This window comes from Scleropages formosus, chromosome 18 (assembly GCF_900964775.1).
Source record: "Scleropages formosus chromosome 18, fSclFor1.1, whole genome shotgun sequence".
Taxonomy (NCBI): domain Eukaryota; kingdom Metazoa; phylum Chordata; class Actinopteri; order Osteoglossiformes; family Osteoglossidae; genus Scleropages; species Scleropages formosus.
The window spans coordinates 11245357-11264994 of NC_041823.1; the positions used below are offsets into that span (position 1 = coordinate 11245357).

Sequence of the window (19638 nt, forward strand, 5' to 3'; positions counted from 1 at the left end):
TTTCTCCAAAGAGACGTACATCTCATAGAAAACAGAATTGTGCATTACATTAGGAGAAAGAGACATAGCTGCAGATGTGTGACTCTTGCATGAGTCTTGATATTTAAAGTATTACTTTCTATATAAAGGCCGCATGTTGGTACAGTGTGTAGCACGGCTGTCTTACAGCACCTGAGTGGTGGGATAGGATGTGGGTTCAATCCCTTCTCAGTCTGTGTGGAGTTTGCATGTTCTCCATGTTCCTGCGTGGGTTTCCTCCAGGTGCTCCGGTTTCCTCCCACAGTCCAAAGACATGCTGTTCAGTTTCACCCATATTGTGTGAGTGACAGAGAGAGTGTGTTCCACTGGTGTATGGATGAGTGACCCAGTGTAAGTAGTGTATAGCAGTGTAAGTCACCTTGGTGAATAAGGTGTGTGGGCTGATAACACTACATAGAGTTCATTGGAAGTTGCTTTGGAGGAAAGTGTCTGCTGAATAAGTAAATGTTTGTGTAGTTTCCTTCCCACAGTTGTTTCAGGTGAATTGTGTGTGTGTTTCTGAGTACCATGTGATGGACAAGCGCCACATGCTCTGTGCTTCCAGGACAGGTTCCAGACCACCACAACCTTGCGCTGGACCAACAATTATTTATGATGTTTGATAAATAAATGTTATGTTAAAAATATAATATAATAATATAATATATACGGCTTACAATATGCTCTAAGAATCTGCATCCTGATAGTTTTAGGGCATGAATACTATACATTCCGACAAGACCGCCACGCTCGGCCACTTCTGGCCGCTTGGTGGTCCCACACTTGCCCGAAGGTTCTTGGTTTTGGCCGCATTGTAGCGAAATGAATTCCTTTCGCTCTTTAGAGCTGCAGACTCCCTTTCAGCTTTCGATGAGGCTCTGCATTACATCACCTGTCAGTGTCACCTTTGTACCCCCTGTGTGACTCGCTTGCATAGGCAGCTACTCGTGAAATGAGAGCGGGAAAAACTGCTGTACTGGACAAACTGTGCTTTGAGAATCACATGCCTGCATTGTTATCTCTCAGTCTGTTGGTGAAATACACTTTTGTTCACTCTGAGTTGCAGATTGGATGAAAGCATGTGCTAAATGAAAAAATGTAAGAACTGTATACATAAACGTGTTAAATATTAAATTAAATATTAATGTGCACTCGTCCCAGTTTATTCATTCTCATGACATCCAATTTTTCACATATCTGGAAATTATTAATACTGCCTTTTGTTAATTCTGCTTCTCGTTACGTACTGTTCATTTCTGTACTGTTTTAACAACATGAGCTATTAGTGCCCATTCACAACGAGAAATGTTTTACGAATAACTATCACATCACACACTCAGAAATACTAAGAAATACATTATACATTTAACATTTATATATCTTTATGTATAACAGTCATTAAAGCATCGTTTAACTGAATATCACATTGGAAAGATGTTTCGTTCCTCTTTAAATGCATAAAAGGAGCATTTGGAAAATGGCTTTCCGCTGTGATAGACACTAAAACATCGGCCACTGATGCACACCATAAAACATTTTACAACTTTTAGCCAACATAAATTCGACAGAGAACTGGATTTGTTGACAGCAGCTTTGACTGAACTTAGTTAAATATTAGTGTGTTGGGAAATACTTTAAATGCCCGTGATGTCGCACACTTAACACCCCTTTGTTGCACTAATATTAAAATGTAGTGGACGACTTATTATCATGTTCTTAATTCCGCAGCTGTGGCGAACGCTTGACATCTTTTAACATACATCATGATTGTGCTAGTTCATCAAATCCCTTTTAGGTGAAGTTTTCAGGCCTGTCAAAAATATCAGCTGTTATTCGTTGTCAACACAAGATACGGAGAAGCCGATTTCCCATATTCAGCCGCACCAAAAAAAACTGAAAGACGAAAAGAAATGGGAACTTGTCTGAAGGTCATCCTGTTTGGCTCTGTTGCCTCGCCTCATTCATCTGGAGCAACCTAAACTTCCCAAATAATTTACCAGATGGGATGGCGCGTCACTTCGAGCACCTGATATGAAGCCATCTGTCATGTGATATCTGTGACTGATAATGGCCTGACAGCACACGTGATGGACCGGATCCAGAATCCAGTCCCTCATTCCCCTGATAGGATTTGCAGCCCTCCAGTGGACAGTGGAACAGGTGGTGGCAGGGAGAGAGGAACAACTCATCGCTTCACTCGCATGCTAATGATGAGGAAACTTTCAGCGCTCCGCATCATCTCCGTACCTTCCCTTTCAAAACGGTCCTTCTTCATTTCCGATCACCTGAGCTAAGAAGACGCGGCGCCTCGCTTCCCGATCGAAACCATCGACCGAACGCCTTTCGAAAAAAAGTGGACTCGCACACTTGACCGCCACATTAGTTTCACGAATACAGTGTTTTAGGGTGTATAAATCTGCCCTAATCTTGTGCGAACCGAACCTAACGACGAACCGTCCCAGAGACAGCGAATATCCCATAAGTTCTTCCTAACGGAAAAGAACTCGTGTTGGTGTTGGGCTGCTTCCTCTGCTGACGGTGCATGTTTGCTGATGCCGCCATGTGGGTCGGGGAGCAGGGTCTGTAATGTGCCGCCTGTGTGGGCGCGAGCCACCCCGGCGCCAACTGGTGGCGCAAACCCGCGTTGCCCTTCCTCCTGTCCGGCCAGATGGCTCCCCTATCTGTTGCCAGGGAGGCAGAGAATTAAAGGTTACGCCCGGCAGATCTGAAAGACTGCCCGTCTCGGCGGGTGCAGTTATCTCTGGCTCGCCTGTTTATCAGTCCGGGGACATCTGACTTGATAGTGTGGAAGGCACTGATTTTGCTCTGAGCTCTAACTATTGTCTGTTTGACAGACCTCGTGTAAAAATTTCATGCAGTGGCAGGGAGCACTAACAGTTAAATGACACGGATCTGTACTTTAAGCTTAAAACCGTTTGCTGCCCTTCACAAAGGGTAAAAAATTGATGATTGCTCAAATGCCACGCTAAAGGCACCAAGAAATGTGTTACGTAAAGGAAACGATAAACGTGGTGGGGAGGATGTTGGCCACACACACGCTCCGCATGGGGCACTTTTGGGTTGCGTGGATTTTACTTTGAAGCTATCTGTCGAAACCCTTTTTCATGGAGGAATTAGAATGTATTTAAAGCTCAATCTATCTGTAAGGCACCTGTGCGTGGAGCTTGTGAACCTGTTATGGAAGCGAAAGCAACTAAGATAAGATTTGGGAAGGAAATGAGAAAGTCAAGGTTCGGTGCTTTCGAGTACATTTCGAACCTTTTTCTTCTGAACATCTGTTATGCCACATGTAGGACCCGAAGAGATCCTCCTGCAATATGGAGCTAACACTTCATTTACTTGGAAGGATGCCACAAAATAAAGGAACAAAAAAGAGAAGGTATTCCAAGACTTCAGCAGGTTTTAATACGAAAAAAATTGGAAGATTCTTGATAATCACAGGTAAGGAGCCCAGGTCTCTACGTTTACTGCCGCTGCTACGAATGCAAAACAGCTTTCTCAGCAGCCGTGGACTCGACTCCACTCGATCCGTCTTTTGGCCTAAAGTGATTCACGGATGTCTTTTCCTCTGGAGCATAAATTAGAGTATAAATAAGTCCCATATATTGTGTTATTCTATAAGATGCACCACATTTTCTGTCTATGGTCTATGCACCACACGCTGTATCCGCAAAGCCACCAGCACCGTGGATGACCCCACGCACCCGTCACACAAACTCTTCGCCTTCCTGCCATCTGGAAAAAGGTACCGAAGCATTCGTGCCCTTACAGCCAGACTGTGTAAAGGTTTCTTCCCCCAAGCCATCAGACTCCTCTACACCCAGGGTCTGGACCGACACCAACCCACACGCACCCATACTCAACAGAACACCATTCCACTCCTTTTACAATTCTTGCACTCTTCTCTCTTAAATTGCTACTAAAATGCCGTAAACAAAATACTACTGACCACACACACACACACACATTTTCAGAACCGCTTGTCCCATACAGGGTCACGGGGAACCGGAGCCTACCCGGCAACACAGGGCGTAAGGCCGGAGGGGGAGGAGACATACCCAGGACGGGACGCCTACTGACCAACTGCATTTTTTTTGCTGCTAACTAGCTTACTAACTTACATCTGCGGCATTTATTATATTGTAACATGTTCCTGCACTTTACCCCACTAGAACTGCGTGGTGGTCGGTACCGAACCGTCCTTCACCGTGCCTATTGTCCCATTTAGTAATTACTGTACTGTCTTGTGGTGTTTTGCACACGTCTTGCCCACGTGCACTTTTCGCAGTCCTGCGTAAGTAGCTCTGTGTTGTCTTATGTAGCACCGCGATCCTGGAGGAATGTCGTTTCGATTCACTGTGTACTGAACCAGCTGTATGTGGCTGAAATGACAGTAAAGCCACTTTGACTAAGGATAGTCCTAGCCCAGGAGAAAAAAATCACAGCTGTATTTCTGTGCTGTTTGGTATTACAAAAATATAATATGAATATTCAACCTTAAAATAACCAACATCGGCAACCATTTGTCCCGAGCAGGGTCGCGGCAAGGCAGAGCCCACCCGGCACAATTACATTGCAGGGCACCCTAAGCAGGACTTGACCCCCAGACCCACTACACAGCAGGACCTGGCCAAACCCACTGCACCACCACCACCACTCTTAGAATGATCATTGTATTTTTTCTCATCATGTTCCATTTTCAGCAGCAGCAATTTGCATTGAGCTCCTTCACACCCCGAGTACTTACCCTTTTTAACTGCGCTCTGAATGTCCCGCAGGGAAAGGTTGCTGTATGTTTGCTTCGCTTCCCTAAGATGAGCCACAAACAAAGCTTTTGCAGCAACTTCATGTTCCGAGAAGTTTGTTTCAGGAGCTTCGTAAATTCCTGTCACATCGCTAGTTCTGACTCGATCAAGAACGAGGAACATGGTGGACCTGGAATTCCCAAACATTTCGAAAGAAGGCTTCAGAATGAAGTTTGGGGCTTCGCATTCGGTTGGTGTTCCTAGTCGTACATCTGCTGCATGATTTCAGGTTGCGATCGTTAACATATAATAAGGTTAGGGTTTGCATATGGGGGGCGTGGTGGTGCAGCAGGCTTGGCTGGGTCCTGCTCTCCGGTGGCTCTGGGGTTTGAGACCTGCTTGGGGTGCCTTGTGATGGATTGGCGTCCCGTCCTGGGTGTGTCTCCTCCCCCTCCAGCCTTGCGCCCTGTGTTACCAGGTTAGGCTCCGGCTCACCAGGACCCCACCCAGGACAAGCGGCTTCGGCAAATGCGTGCGCGTGTGGTTTGCATGTGGAGGCCTTCCTGTATGTGAACCCCGTGGTGCAAACTACTGGTCATCAGTGAGGATTACAGACACAATAGGTGTCACATGGTGCAATGCAGTCCACAGCAAAAACCAGAGCCAGTTTTGATTTGAGAGTAAGGAGCATGACTGCTCTTCCCAAGTTTTTAAAATTCTCAGATGCATATTAAACCTTTAGCAGATCCTTGTTAACAGACAAATTTTAAGAGGCTCGACATACAATTCTTCAATTGCCACGAAGCAGTGAACCTTTTTCTGTCATAATCAAGCTGAAGTACAACTCTACTCCTTGCAAAACTGAGTTTTTCTATTATTTTGGAAGGTAGCCTAAAACGAGTCTTCCACAGATGTTCCACCAGAAGGTGTTTGCAAGCTGTTCTTTAATGCACCACCATACGGGACACAGCGCGACCTCCGCAATAACCAATAAGCAACACTATCAGTGCAGCGTAGACCTTGCCAAATTTACCGTCTGTTTTTGTGAAGTTAAACTTTCTTAGTGGAATATCATCACTTCGAAGGGTGCGGAAATATGCCACACTAGATGATGGCATCAATATAATAGGTAGAAACATAGCTGACCAAAGTTGGGGTTTTCTGGCAACGCAAAGAGGCAGATAGCACGAGTGGCTGCGTGGGCGACGTCGTGCACAAAGCGCTTTCGAAGGCTCCTCAGGAATCGATCTGAGAAATATGTACGCTCATGCGACGGATGAATTGCTCCGATATAAAGGTTCCGTCATATGCACTGAAATTTTGGCTCACGCGGGGCAGAAGCAGGTGCCAGGTGTTTTATTTCACACATGACTCCGTGAATAGCTGTTTGTGTTTATTCTCGACTGTAGTTATAGATCTATATGACATAGAAGGAATGTGAAACCTGCTAGATAGGAAGTTTGCCAGCATTTATGGAGCAGAACTGAACTCAGCTGAGAAGGCAGCTCATTTATTCACCGTAATATGGCATGTCTTGGTCTGTTCATGTAAAAAATAAAAATGAGTTTTAATTGAGCGGCTCCGCAATTGTAGGGATGAAAATGATAAAGAGAAAAATCCAGGTATGTTGCCAGAAGAGGAGTTCAGCTTAGCACTGCACTGTTTACTTGTTTGTGAGATTGAAAGCAGCAGATTTGTTTTTGCCACCTTTTGGTGTTTTTTTTTTTCCCCCCCTAATTTTTTATTTTTCCAGAACAGGCACAAAAATAAATAAGGCAGGAAAGCTCAGGTGATGCGCTCCCGTTCCTGCAGCAACGTGATGTGTTCGGCGCGCCGAGCGCGGAGGCGCCATCTGCTCGCGCTGCGTCGCCGGGCGCGTCTCCATCTGCCGCGTGGTCGCCTCCGGTGCCCCCGGTGGCACGAGCTCCGCCGGTGATGAGGAAGTTCAGCTCCCGCTCCTGATGCGTCACTCATCATCGGGGCGGCTACCGAGCACCACTCGGCCGGTCTCACCAGAACTGGTCTCCTGCCACGCAAAACTCATCAGCTCCGTTTACCTGGACGAGTCCGGCACAAGGCCGCGTCTTTTCCCGCCATTTTTTCCACCTTTCTTCACCGGACTCTACTTTTCCTCCCCGTAAAGAAAGTAGGAGGCTGCAGAGTGGCCCTTCAAGCAGGGAGTCGGCTCCCGGTGCCCGGCCAGCTGCAGATGTGAATTAATGAACCTGAATACATTAACAAGCATGAGATGTTCTCGATACGGAAACGTGGAGGGAACAGGATTACGCGGAGGGCGCCCAGAAACAAATGTGTCCTTTACTCCAGTGTTCCTTCACTTGCGCCCACGGGGGGTCCGTGAAGAATTCCTTTGAAAATAAGAGTCTCCCCAAATAAAAGTTAGAAAATTTAAAAAGAACTATGATGGTACCATGCATGGTACAACTCTTGTGAAGCTGGCAATGCACCACTTCGATACATTGTTAAATACTGTATTTTCTCCAAAATTACTTATGGCCATTTTTCTAGAAGGGTTTTTACCATTCATTGAATTCCTAAAGTGGTCTGTTGCCTACAACATTTACATTTATCTGATGCTTTCCTCCAAAGCACCTTATAGTGTTAACCCACCTACTATTAGTTACCCATTTGTAGAGCTGGGTAATTTTAGCAGAACAATAGAAGTACTTTGCTAAAGGGTACTACAAACACATGAGATTTGAACCTGCAACCTCTAGGGCCACAGAAAGCAACGCTAACCACTACACTACTAGCTGTCCCTACAAAAGTCTGAGAACCTCTAGTTTTGTACTTTGGCCATATGACACGTAACAGAAACAATAGACAACTTCCAGAAAGTGAGACTACATTTTCTCTTTTAGCATTAAACCAGCTGGCAGCATTGTAATTTGAACTGCTGCCTTGGCTCCAAAGGTCTCGGGTTCAAATCCCACCTCCTGCTGTAGTACCCTTCATTAAGGTACTTACACCAAATTGCTAGAGGGAAAAAAAAAAAAAAAAAAAAAAAAAATCATGATGCGTACCCTACATTAAAACTGTTTTGGAGGAAAGTATCAGCTAAACAAATACACACACACACACACACACACACACACACACACACATTTTCAGAACCGCTTGTCCCTTACGGGGTCACGGGGAACCGGAGCCTACCCGGCAACACAGGGCGTAAGGCCGGAGAGGGAAGGGGACACACCCAGGACGGGACGCCAGTCCGTCACAAGGCACCCCAAGCGGGACTTGAACCCCAGACCCACCGGAGAGTAGGACTGCGGTCCAACCCACTGCGCCACCGCACCCCCGCTAAACAAATACAAAACTTGGAAATAAAATGTTGGTGATTGTTCATCGTTATCATTATGAGTATAGGTCAAGGGAGTTCAGCTCAGGCCCTCACAGGCCACATGGTTTGCAAGTTTCTTGCCATCTCAACTCTTAATTGGCATACTAAAATAGCTACCTTGATATTATGTCACCTCTCATAACATTTGAGGTGTCAGTTCAGCACAGATTAAATCTCACACACACAGTCTGAACCACTTGTCCCATACAGGGTCATGAGGAGCCAGAGCCTAACCTGGCAACATAGGTCGTAAGGCTAGAGGGGGAGGGGACACACACCCAGGACGGGACGCCAGTCCACCACAAGGCACCCCAAGCAGGACTCGAACCCCAGACCCACCAGAGAGCAGGACCCGGTTCAACCCACTGCGCCACCGTGCCCCCCATCAGATTAAATCATTTTTTCTAAAACCTTCTAGACTCAGACCCTGAATTAACAGAGCTGCATGCCCCAGATGTACAGTAGGCACATTGGAGATTTTTTTTCTCCACTACCAGGGTAGATCTAATGATGTAAACAGAGCATCAGTAACAAAGTTTCACTCTAATTAAAACAAGTTTATTTACTGAGGCACAATGCCACAATGTTAGAGGGACTAGCAGCGAAAATGTTCATTTCAGAGTATTTTAACCATTTGATGCTTTTGCAGACTGCCATTATACACTAGAGTATTGTGAAGAGACAGCATATTGGAAATCAAGGTTGCACTAGATAAGTAACCTGCCAGAACTACTAGACAAAGAAAAATGTAATTTTCACATTTTCCCCTTGTCTTTTATGTCTACTCATCTTCATCAAGGGTAGTTTGGGCATTTTGTTGAATTCCATTTATTTTTATACAACACCTTTCCCACACTGATAACCCCAGGACACGATTCAAGCATAAATGTAATTTGCTTCATAGGTTTCCGAAATCACACGTTTTGTACCAGATAGCACTGCATTTCTGTTCGGTTTTTAAAATTCATCACCATACAGTATATGTCGCATGTTCCATTTGTGCAATCCCGGAGCAAAAGTCTTTCTCTGAACATATGGGAGCCTATGGAGGTTGTATATGGATGTAAACACAGCACCATGTCTACATACTGCAAGTGAACAGTCTTCATTTTACTGGAGTCAAATGTATATCTAAACAAATTGGATTTCAAGTCTAGTATGAGCTAGTTTTGTCTAGCTTGTCAATGTACTTAGGGCACACTCTTAGAGATGACTGTTTCCTCAAAGACCAAGTAGGAAAATGGCTTTGTGCCATTGTTGGCACCTTAATTTATTCAAAATGAAAAGTTAACATGGAATACAAAATTTAACTGCAGATGAGGGATACTCCATAGCATTATTTCAAAGCCTGTGAAGGAATCACACCAGCAAAAAGGAAACAAAGTGACAGACTTCTAGGAAAAGGGAGATTTAAACTCCAAAGAATGGATCTGTTGGTGCACAGAATTTGCTGGAATCCTGCTGGAATCCATCTGTGGTGTGAGGCAGCAAGTGCAAAGCTTCCAGGAGTCTTGTGTAAGGCTACCATGCTTTACACACTAGCCTCACATGCCGTGATGGAGCACAGCACAGATGGAGCAATTAGAGAATGCATAGAGAGAGATGGATAGATATGGAGAAATGCATTTTTAATACATGATGCAGTCAATAAGTTCTGAGACAGCCCACAGTGCAGCAGTTGTTCGTCAATGGCTTCCAACCACAACAGCACCACAGAGTGGCCAGTCTTAGAACTTATGAATTCTACCACATACTTAGATGTCTAGAAGATGGACTAAATGCATTGCTTTGCTTGCAGCTGATGCTTAAGCATTTAATTAGGTAAAGGAGTGATTTAAAAGCTTAAGATTGACCAAAAGCAATACCTTTGTTGGGCTACTGTATAAACCATACCGTGAGGTACATATTAAAAATGTAGGACTAAAAATCCAGACCATAAAACCTGTTCATTGACTCTGAGACTATAATAAGCACAATACCAGTGGAAAATAATTTCAAATGGGTATCCAGCCCCTGAACTTTAGGCACTTGTTATGTCTGTGGATAAAATCTGTACTAGGAAAAAATTTGTCTCCACTTAATTAAATTTTACCGATACCTACCAGTAGATAAAGTTCTTAATTTTCAAAATGCCAGATTTATTTTTCAGCCCAAGGATTCATAGTATTCTGTCAATCAGCTAACAATAAAGACTGGTACAACATTGTGGCAAATGCCATCTTGTCTGAAGTGTCTGCTACAAATGTTAACTCCTGCCATCTCCTGAGTGGGTGGTGTGAACCCCCAATACGATATATTTTATGTTTCACATGGGAAAGAGCTCAGGCCTCCTATTTAGACATCAGAATATGGGACAGAAACATAAAACAGATGCAGTGGGTGGGGGGAACCTGAATTCCAACTTCTGCCGCAAATCTAGGGTGAAGCAGCTCAAAATAAACGGGCAGAAGCTGGTAGCGGGCCAGGCGTGCTTAGCATCTGCTCAGTCAGGCAGGCCTCCGACAGCCTGGATTTCAGGGGAAGCTCATCATTCGTCCCCAAGCAGCGCTGCTGCAGATGAATCAGAGCTCATCTTTTTTCCTCGCTTGGATTATCAGTTGTGGCCTATGCTTTACACAACTTCATACATTGTACAGATGGCTTGTGCCCACTTAGCACAATTTCAGAAGTTGCTCTGCTGCTTGTAAATGCAAATTTTTGGTTTCATTTAATGTAGACAATATTTCCAATTCAATTTTCCCCATTTTCCTTGAGCAGCTCCACAAGGGAGAGCATATATAACATCTAGAATGTAGTGTTTTAAGTCACACAAAATAATATTTTAAACAAATTCCAGCATATACTCCGATGGAAAGAAATGTTTTCTAGAATTGTGCTAAGTGGGCACAAGCCATCTGCACTTACATTTTAATCTTGAAGTAGCAGATTTCCATTGTGGCTTACCTGCTTTTCTTCACCATGTTTTAAAGCTAGAGCTTATGCAGTCCAGAAAGAAAAGAGGTTCTTGGCCAGTATGTCTTGGTAAATACGTATTTCAGAAGAGGCCAAAAAGAAGCTGGTGAAGCAAAGGGAAAACTGGGAAATTAGGAGCCACACTATCTGAATTTGTAAAGAAAAAGAGATGAGCAGCTACAGGTGAAGGAGAGTAGCACCTTGTCTACATGTGTGACAGAGACATTCAAAAGGGCACCTTTCCTCAAACCTGGTGCTTTTATCACCCTACATCACAGTAAGATAAACAGAAACAAATCATGAGCAGTCTTTTCCCAGATATACTGTTAAAAAAAATTTAAAAAAAAACACCATCTTAACTATATCTTCTGAGAAGTGACTTTTCTTGGAGCTGTCAAGGAAGTCACTGAACACAGTACAGTCACCTCTTCAACTTCACACCATCATCTGAATGAAGGGGGCAATTAAAGGACTTTCTCCAACTACGATGGGTATAAAGTCATAGTGTTCAGCTGGAGAAGCCACATGTGAAAGAGCACTGGTCTCCACATCTTCTGCCAGTCAACATCACAGCAAGGGAATTCAATAAAAGAAAGAAAAAACAGAAGATGCAGTCAACTTATAGTGAAATAACTAATGAAGAGCTTGGGTGCTCGAAACCCAATGGTGTATGTAAGATTTAGAGCAAAGGTGGGAGAGCTGTTTTGTTTTTCCGTTGGAAGCCTTCATCAGCATTTCCATAAAAGTAACAAATCACAACAGACACTACTTTGCACTTGTTTAGCTGTGTGGTGTAGTTTCACTATACAAAGCTACTTTGCTGTAGACTATGCATCCTTTTGGCCCTGGATTTACTCTTAGAAACAAGCCTTTCAGAACAGCTCAGCTTTTGATGTTTCATTTAAAAAAAATAAGATTTTTTTAAAAAAAAAAAAAAAAAAATCAGAAGCAAGATATTTTTGCTGAAAGTAAGTATAAAAACAAAGTTGTCAGACTCAAAGAGCTCAGTGCACTTCTGCAAGGCTATTTGTACAGCTGGGTCTGTTGTCAGCAATTGGCAGGAAGGGAATATAAACGAGACCTAATTTTCATAAGGAGGATTCACAAGCACAGGTGTATCAGCACGACTGGAATGACAGAGCCCGATGGTTGAGTCCCACGGACACCTGGGTTCAGGTTTTTAAACAGCTGCCACAACATGACTAACACTATTCCCACACAGGTCTGTTCTGTCACACCAACGATAGAACCTCACAACAGCTTCCCACGATGAAACACAGTTAAGGAAGCAAGAATGCATGCAATGCAAGAATATTCCATTTCACTCTTGAGACCTGGGAAGGCGGCGGTAAACAATTACTGACAGCTAAATCTCGGGGGGAGCAATTATTTCTTGTAAGGCAGCAAGGTGACTTTGGCAGAATCACAGGCAGAATTTTTTCTACTGATAGTAACCTCTTGCTGAAGGTTATTACCTATAACTGCAATTCGACACAGCAAGTCGCAGCTATTAACGTTAAAGTAGATGTTACAATAAGGACCCAAGTGTTCCTGATTAAGGATCATGTAACAAAGTCTAGTTTCAAATGTACATTCAGATTCTTAGAATCTGACAAAATATACATGTAGGTTTCCATGACACAAGAGCTCTAAATTCTGTCCAGCCTTACCTAGAGATGGTGTACATCACATACAGGAACCTAATTACCTCATTTTTACAACTATGGATACAACAATAAAACAAAAGCCATATTTTTTTTATATAGCTCCTGTTGCTTTAAGCATAAAAAGTCTCATTATTCAGAAATGTTCAACATAAAAACCGAAAGGATTTTATACTTGTCCGATTAGTTTACTGCTGTAATTAAAGCAATCCCACTTTTGAGATTAGCTATTTGTTTTATGCTAACTGGGTTGTTTAATTGGTTTTCAAATCATAATCCAACAATTACCAATCATTCAAGTTTTAACAGTTCTACTTCAGAACCTGTACTGAAAATATTTTATGCACTGAATCACTGAATATTGTATTAGTGTAAGTACTTTTGAACCAATCTTGATAATTAGAAACAACTGCTCTGAATCATTTATCTAATCAAAGATCTGTTAAAAAATATTAAAAGTACAAAATCCAACACTTCAAATTCAAACCAGCAAGCGAGTAGTGTAGCAGTTACAGCCATCACCTCGCAGTGCCAATGTCTTACATTCAAAACGCACCTATGGCTGTAATACCCTTAATAAACATACTTCAAATGTAGCAGCTTCATAATTGTTAAGCAATTGCAATTAATTTAGTGTACAAAGCTGAGATTAGAAATCACTTTGGAGAAATTAATAATTCTTGGCATCAAGTCAATATATGATACAAGCTTCAAAAATAACTGTGCATTATTTTTTCAGGGTTACGCAGATATATTTAGAAAAAATAAAAAGTTACCTGAAGAGTCAGTCCATCTTCGAAGCGTCGTTCTTGAGCGCCCTCTAGTGGAACCGCTCAAAAAGAAAAAAAATCACTTGGCGCTGACAGTCAAGACTTGCTAAGTTAACAGGATGTATTCACTTAAACTCTACAACTTCCATGAAGCAAAATTTATGCTTATACACACACACACACACACACACACACACACACACTTGCACCATTTGTGCCAACATCAATGCATGTGAAGAGGTAGTGTATGATTGGGGGAATTTTTCCAGTGGGCCTGTAATCTGAGTCCCTCTTCCTTACCCTGTTGAAGACATTCTTATTCTCAGGGTATAATCCCTAAAAAAACCTCAGAAGATGCTGACTTTATATTAAGAGTTAATCTTTAGACATTTTATCCACATTGGTGAGTAAGAAGTTGCCAAAAATACTTTTAAAAAAAAATTGTAATGTTATTTGTGGAACAAAAAAACACGTGTCTACCACGTCTGCTAGCAGTATTTCAGGTCAGGGTTAATATCTATAAAACATTAGGACTTCAGACATACCTCTCAAGGAAATTTGTCCTTTAATCAATTTAAGACACTGAAAATACAAACAACACTTCACAGAATGACTTCACTTGCAGAAAAAAAAAAAAAATAGAACAGTTTTTCCTCTATTATTCACTGATGGTAGAAAGTTTTCATGTTTCCTAGTATTATCTGTCAAGAAAATTATTTCCTTGGTGAAGAAATCATTAACTTAAAACACTGGGAGTGTTGTGGTTAGAGCTGCTGCCTTTGGACTTCCTACCTCTGGCTGTAGTACCCTTGAGCAAGGTACTTGCCCTAAATTGCTCCAGTAAAATCATTCAGCTGTACAAATGGGTAAATAAATGTAAGTATATTAACATTTGTAAGTCGCTTTGGAGAAAAGTATCAGCTAAATTAATGAATGTAAATATATAACAGAGTCAACAAGTGATATCATACAAAGAAATACTACCAAAAGTAGAGGGGCTTAAGTTTGTGTAAACTTACGATCTAAGAATGGCAATTTACTTATTTGTTGCGGATCATGCAGAACAGTCCAAAAACTGTTCGTATAACAAAAATAAATCCACTTTAGTCAGAGTGCACTGAGATTCAAATAAAGAGCAGCTTTACTTTTCTGTTACCAATGGGTCTTCCGCTTAATTCTTCCACTGCAGTTTGGGCTTCCCGACGCGTCTCAAAAACAGCTGTCGCCGTGCCTTTCGGAATCCCATTCTTATTGCACTGCAGTGAAACGGACCCTGGTATCACTCTGTATCCATAACAAAAGTCATAAATCTCCTCAATGGTAATTTTTGGAGGCAAGTTCACCAACTTCAGGCAAGTGGGGCCATCAAACTGCTGCCTGAAGTTACCAAGCTTCCTGCGAACCGACCCATCCCCTCTGCCATCATGTGTACCGTGACTGTCGCCGACCAAATTTGGACGACTGCTGCTATGGCTACTTCCATGCGAGCCACCCAGCGAGTCATGTGAAGAGGTTCGGGTTTCAAAGCAGACGCTGAAATACCCTCCATCCTGTGAAAACTGAAACATCTCCCCCTGTTTTGCAGCATACCTCTCCGAGCTCCTCTCCCTGTACAACTCATCCTGGCTCTTCCTTGGAAGGTCTGGAATGTGAAACTGCTCCATCTGTGTCCTTGTGATTGCTTTAAGCATGACTTCCGTACCAAGAAACCTTTCCCCGTTTAGATGCTCTGCCCTCAGCACCTCGTCCTCAGACTGGAATGTCACCAAAGCCTCACCGAGTCCAACTCCGCGTTCGTCTCGCAGTAAGTGCACGCTGTCCTCTGCAATACCAAAGCCATGAAAAAAGTCCATGATCTCCACTTTACGTACATCGAAAGGCAAATTCCGAACATACAGGCACGTCTTCTGGGATTCAGAATCAAATGAGTAATGCGTTGATTCTTCAGCTAATTTACTGGACCTCTTAGGCTCATCCTCATTCTGCAGTTTTGTAGATTCTAACATCTCCAGCATTTTCTCCTTGGAAACAGGAGACACATATACTGTTCGGTTCCAGAAGATGCCCTTGTGGCGAGCCAGGCCAGCACAGTAGTCTCTGAGGCTTCTGAAAATCACAAAACATGCTCTTGACCTCCTTCCACTCTTGTCACAGAGATATATGATCTGGTCATCCTTCAGAGCCACAGGATGAAATAGTTCCTTCAGAGCTCTCTTTTCTGCTGTATAAGAGAGGTTCTCAACAAGGACACAGTACTCTTCAGCAGAAGGGGAAGATGATCGTGACCTGTAGGCCACTGGAGAGTTTGACCTTGTACGACTGTCACCGTACCTCCTCTCCTCATTAGAGGGAGAGTCCCTGCTGATAAACTCAGACCTGGAGTCCACACATAGTCCAGGCGAACCCCCAGCTTTGAACCACTGTGCTTCTGTGCATGGATTAATTTCTACAAACCGGGTCCCAATGTACTCACGGTCTCTTTTCAGACCCTCACTTGCATCATACAGTGTTGCAAACTTAACAATACCCCTCCCATTGTTTTGGCCTTTGTTGTTCTTCATTAGAACAATACCGCTTATCCTGAGCCCATGAAAAAACTCCCTCACATCATCTTTTGTTACAGAATAGGGCAATCCCTGCAAATGCAAATAAAAGCCGTTATTGTCACACGGCAGAGTCTTCCTCGGGGGATAAGCTCGTCGATTGCTCAAAGCAGAGGTGTTTGATCTTGAATCCATTTCCATGCCATCTGTTCTTTTGACATCTACCAAAAAACTCTCTGAGAAACTTGGGGCTCTCATGTGTACCTCATGCCTTTGCAACCCCTCGTTATAAGTCCTCCTTTTGTTTGATTCCGATGTTTTTGCCCTTGCCTCAAGGACACACTGCATTTCCGACTTGCTGCTCAGCAGGAGGTTGACTGGAGTCCCCTTGATGCACCCCCCAGAGCGAGTCATTGCCCGCCGTGCATCTTCGTCAGACTCAAAGATAATGAAAGCCTCCTCCAGCTCACCACCGAGAATGTGCACCCCCCCGTCAGGGATTCTTAGGCCAGTGAAGAAAGTGCGAATATCCTCAGAACCAGCGGTGATTCTGAGTCCCTGTAAACGGATGACCACCGCCATGACGGAGTACAAAAACCAGCACCTGTAGACAGAGGGGTACACAGAATAGCATTATTGCAGAAGAAGCCCGCATCCACAATTCCAGAAGTTTACACCCAGAGTTTCTCTTGGTCAAAATGTAAACACCTAACATTCCCATCCATAGGCTTAAAGTGTGCAAATCAAACGAAAACAGCAATAGCTGCCAAAATTCTACACAACAGAGGTCAAATATGTCTGAAGCAAAAAAAGAGGCCTGATCTTATAATACCAATATCTCATTATGGCACCATTTTAAATTACAGCACAATTAACTGCACACATAACTTGCAAAATGTAGAAATATTCTAAACCATTGATAAACTGAAATATAAAAAGATTGGGCGAAGCTCAAAAAAACAAAAAAAAAAAAAAAAAACTCAAGAGTCAGGAATGCTGGAGAAACAAGCATGCAGTTAGCAGCACTCTCTACAATGGATATCCAGTCGGAATTTAACCAAAAATGCCTTTATACCCATCACGTCACAACATTTCCAGGCAAATATGGAAAAACAACCTACCACAACCAACATTAAACTTAATTTTCAAAACAAAGCCACAAAAAAATGTCAAGTTTTTTAAGCACAACTAACATGACAGCTGCCTGAAACACTCCAATCTCCTTTGGGGAAAATCCTACTGACAAGCTGCACAGTCCTTAACACAAGATCCAGTTATTCTTTTAACCATTTCCATCCAAACACAAGACCCACTTCCAGTTTTCACTTAATCAGATATCACCGCTTACAAAATGCAGAAGAGTCCATGAAAGAGACATCTGCCATGACTGCAGTGTTTGAGTCCATAAGAAATCTATCAAGACGGGAGGTGCAACAGGTCACCCGAAGACTAGAACAACTGAAAGTTATACCATCCCAGAACTTCCAGTCACAAGCAATGAACACCTTGCTCAACACAACACTGAAACAAATTGCACGTTCAGTGATCTGGCAACAGTTTCCATCAGCAAACCAGGTTTATGGAGCCAAAACAGCAGTCACGAAATTCTGTATCATTCACCAGCATCTCTGCCCACACAGACGCAAGCTCAGCCACACCTTTCACTTTGACATGTACAGTAACAAGGAGTATACAGCTGACTTTAACACGAATATACAACAAGGCAAAGCCACAGTATTACAACAAATGTATATACAATAAAGAGGCAGAAACCGTTTTCTTCTGTCTGTCTTAATGGTGCACATGCATTTTGCATGTACCATACAAGAGGGCAAAAACAAGGTACCTTATGCACAAAGATGCAACAGGTACTAAGGTGGTTAAGGAGCTGGACTTCACCCTGATCCGAGTCTTGATTTCTGTAGTGCCCTTGGACAAGGTACATACACAGAATTACTATCATAGAAACACCCAGGTGCATACAGTTCTCAGCACCTGTAATTGATCTGTAGTCAATCAATGTCTTGATAGTCAACGACAGTGTGTGTCACAGTGTGTGTTTCACTGACGTATGGATGAGTGACCCAGTGTATGTAGTGTATCTAGCAGTGTAAGTCTTTGGGTGCTCTGGTTTCCTCCCACAGTCCAAAGACATGCTGTTCAGGTTCCCTGTAGTGTGTGAGTGACAGAGTGAGTGTGTTCCACTGATGTATGGATGAGTGACCCAGTGTAAATAGTGTATCCAGCAATGTAAGTCACCTTGGCGAATATAAGGTGTGTGGGCTGTTAACACTACATAGAGTTCATTGGAAGTCGCTTTGGAGAAAGGTGTCTGCTAAGTAAATAAATGTAAATGTCTTGGACTCCAAGACTAACCTCCAAGTTGGAGGTTAAAACAGCCACGATAAATAATTCCAACAAAAACTGACTAAGTGACCCAGGAGGTGTTAAAAAAGGAATAGAAAAATGAAAGAATACATTTTTATATGATCCGAATGTCGCGGTTCTCAGCCTTTAGAAACCTGTATTTTAATCTATTTTACACTTTTTGCTACGGAACAGCTAACTTCTGTGTAAACGTGGTTATATTTAGATGCTAGTAGTGCTAGCGGTCGTAGGCTAGCCACAGCCCGGTTGGAAATCAAACTCCAAGACATATATTATTCTTTAATTTGAAAGAATTATTTCATTTTCAAATCTCAGTTTAAGCAATTGCTGAGCTCTGCTCTGAATAACGCTAAATTACTGTCTTTACAGTGACATTATGATCTCTTATAAACTAAGACTAAGAAATAGTCGCCGGGTTACGACAGCGCCCGTTAGGCTAATAGGCTAGCTAACCCTAGGGCCCTACGCACAGCAAATCCGGAGGAAATTAAAAAAAAATAATTAAAAAACACTCTGCTTTAGTGGTAGTCCCATGTGAAAAACGTCTTTGAATATGATAATTACTCGAAAAATCTTAAACAAATTATACACCTAGCCTAGTAGTCTCTGTAAAAATTCAAATTGTTGTAGCGCACGTCCAGACTCAGACACACAGAGACTGAGACTCTGTCTGTCGCGTACAAACACTTACCCCGAAATACTCCAGTAAAATACCCAGTTATAAATGGGTAAAATCTGTAAAAATCTTACAATAAAGGAATCAGCTAGGCGAATAATAATTACAATAAAAAAATGCCTCTTCTAGGCCCGTCCAAGAATCATAGCTTTCAAACCAAGTCAGGCAAAAAAACAAAGCGCGGAAATACGGGTGCCGAGAGGCGATTCTTTTCAATTCACACGAACCTCTGAACCTAAAAATCAACGTTTTAATCGAGATCTGTTGCTGCGCCAGTTCAGGTAGCTGCTTTAATATAATCTAAAATTCTTCTCCTCAATTATCAGTTTTACTATAAAGATTTATTAAGCGGAATTACCCACTTAGACAGTTGGGAATTCTTACTGTATTAGTTGAACCCAAGAAACTTGATCAAGCTAAAGATCCTACAGCAGGAGTGGGAGTTGATCTCACTAAATATTTAGACAATAGGAGGCTCTCTGCAGGGGATGTGGTGGCAC

General features: G+C 42.7%; 2 protein-coding genes across 3 annotated transcripts in view; both read right to left on the reverse strand.

Annotated features, from left to right (window-relative positions):
- The window catches only part of LOC108927421 (protein CBFA2T1-like), a 34829-nt gene extending 21125 nt beyond the window's left edge, over nt 1-13704 (reverse strand). Inside the window, exon 1 of the mRNA XM_018740708.2 lies at nt 13538-13704. The gene's annotated coding sequence lies outside the window, so the exon portion shown is untranslated. The remainder of the gene's footprint in view (nt 1-13537) is intronic.
- Nucleotides 13705-14426: 722 nt separating this feature from the next.
- Nucleotides 14427-19307, reverse strand: rbm12bb (RNA binding motif protein 12Bb). Of its 2 annotated transcripts, XM_018740586.2 has the most exons (3): nt 19154-19307; nt 17921-18003; nt 14427-16678 (listed from the first exon to the last, which is right to left on the reverse strand). In XM_018740586.2, the coding sequence occupies exon 3, from the start codon at nt 16654-16656 to the stop codon at nt 14656-14658; it is 2001 nt and encodes a 666-aa protein (XP_018596102.1). In that variant the 5' UTR covers nt 16657-16678; nt 17921-18003; nt 19154-19307; the 3' UTR covers nt 14427-14655. The 2 variants fall into 2 exon arrangements, with proteins under 2 accessions (XP_018596102.1, XP_018596101.1); XM_018740585.1 differs by lacking the exon at nt 17921-18003.
- Between the last annotated feature and the right edge of the window lie 331 nt (nt 19308-19638).

What these genes read in the sequence shown, in the direction of transcription:
- rbm12bb (XM_018740585.1), bottom strand. Translation starts at nt 16,656, where the DNA reads ATGGCGGTGGTCATCCGTTTACAGGGACTCAGAATCACCGCTGGTTCT.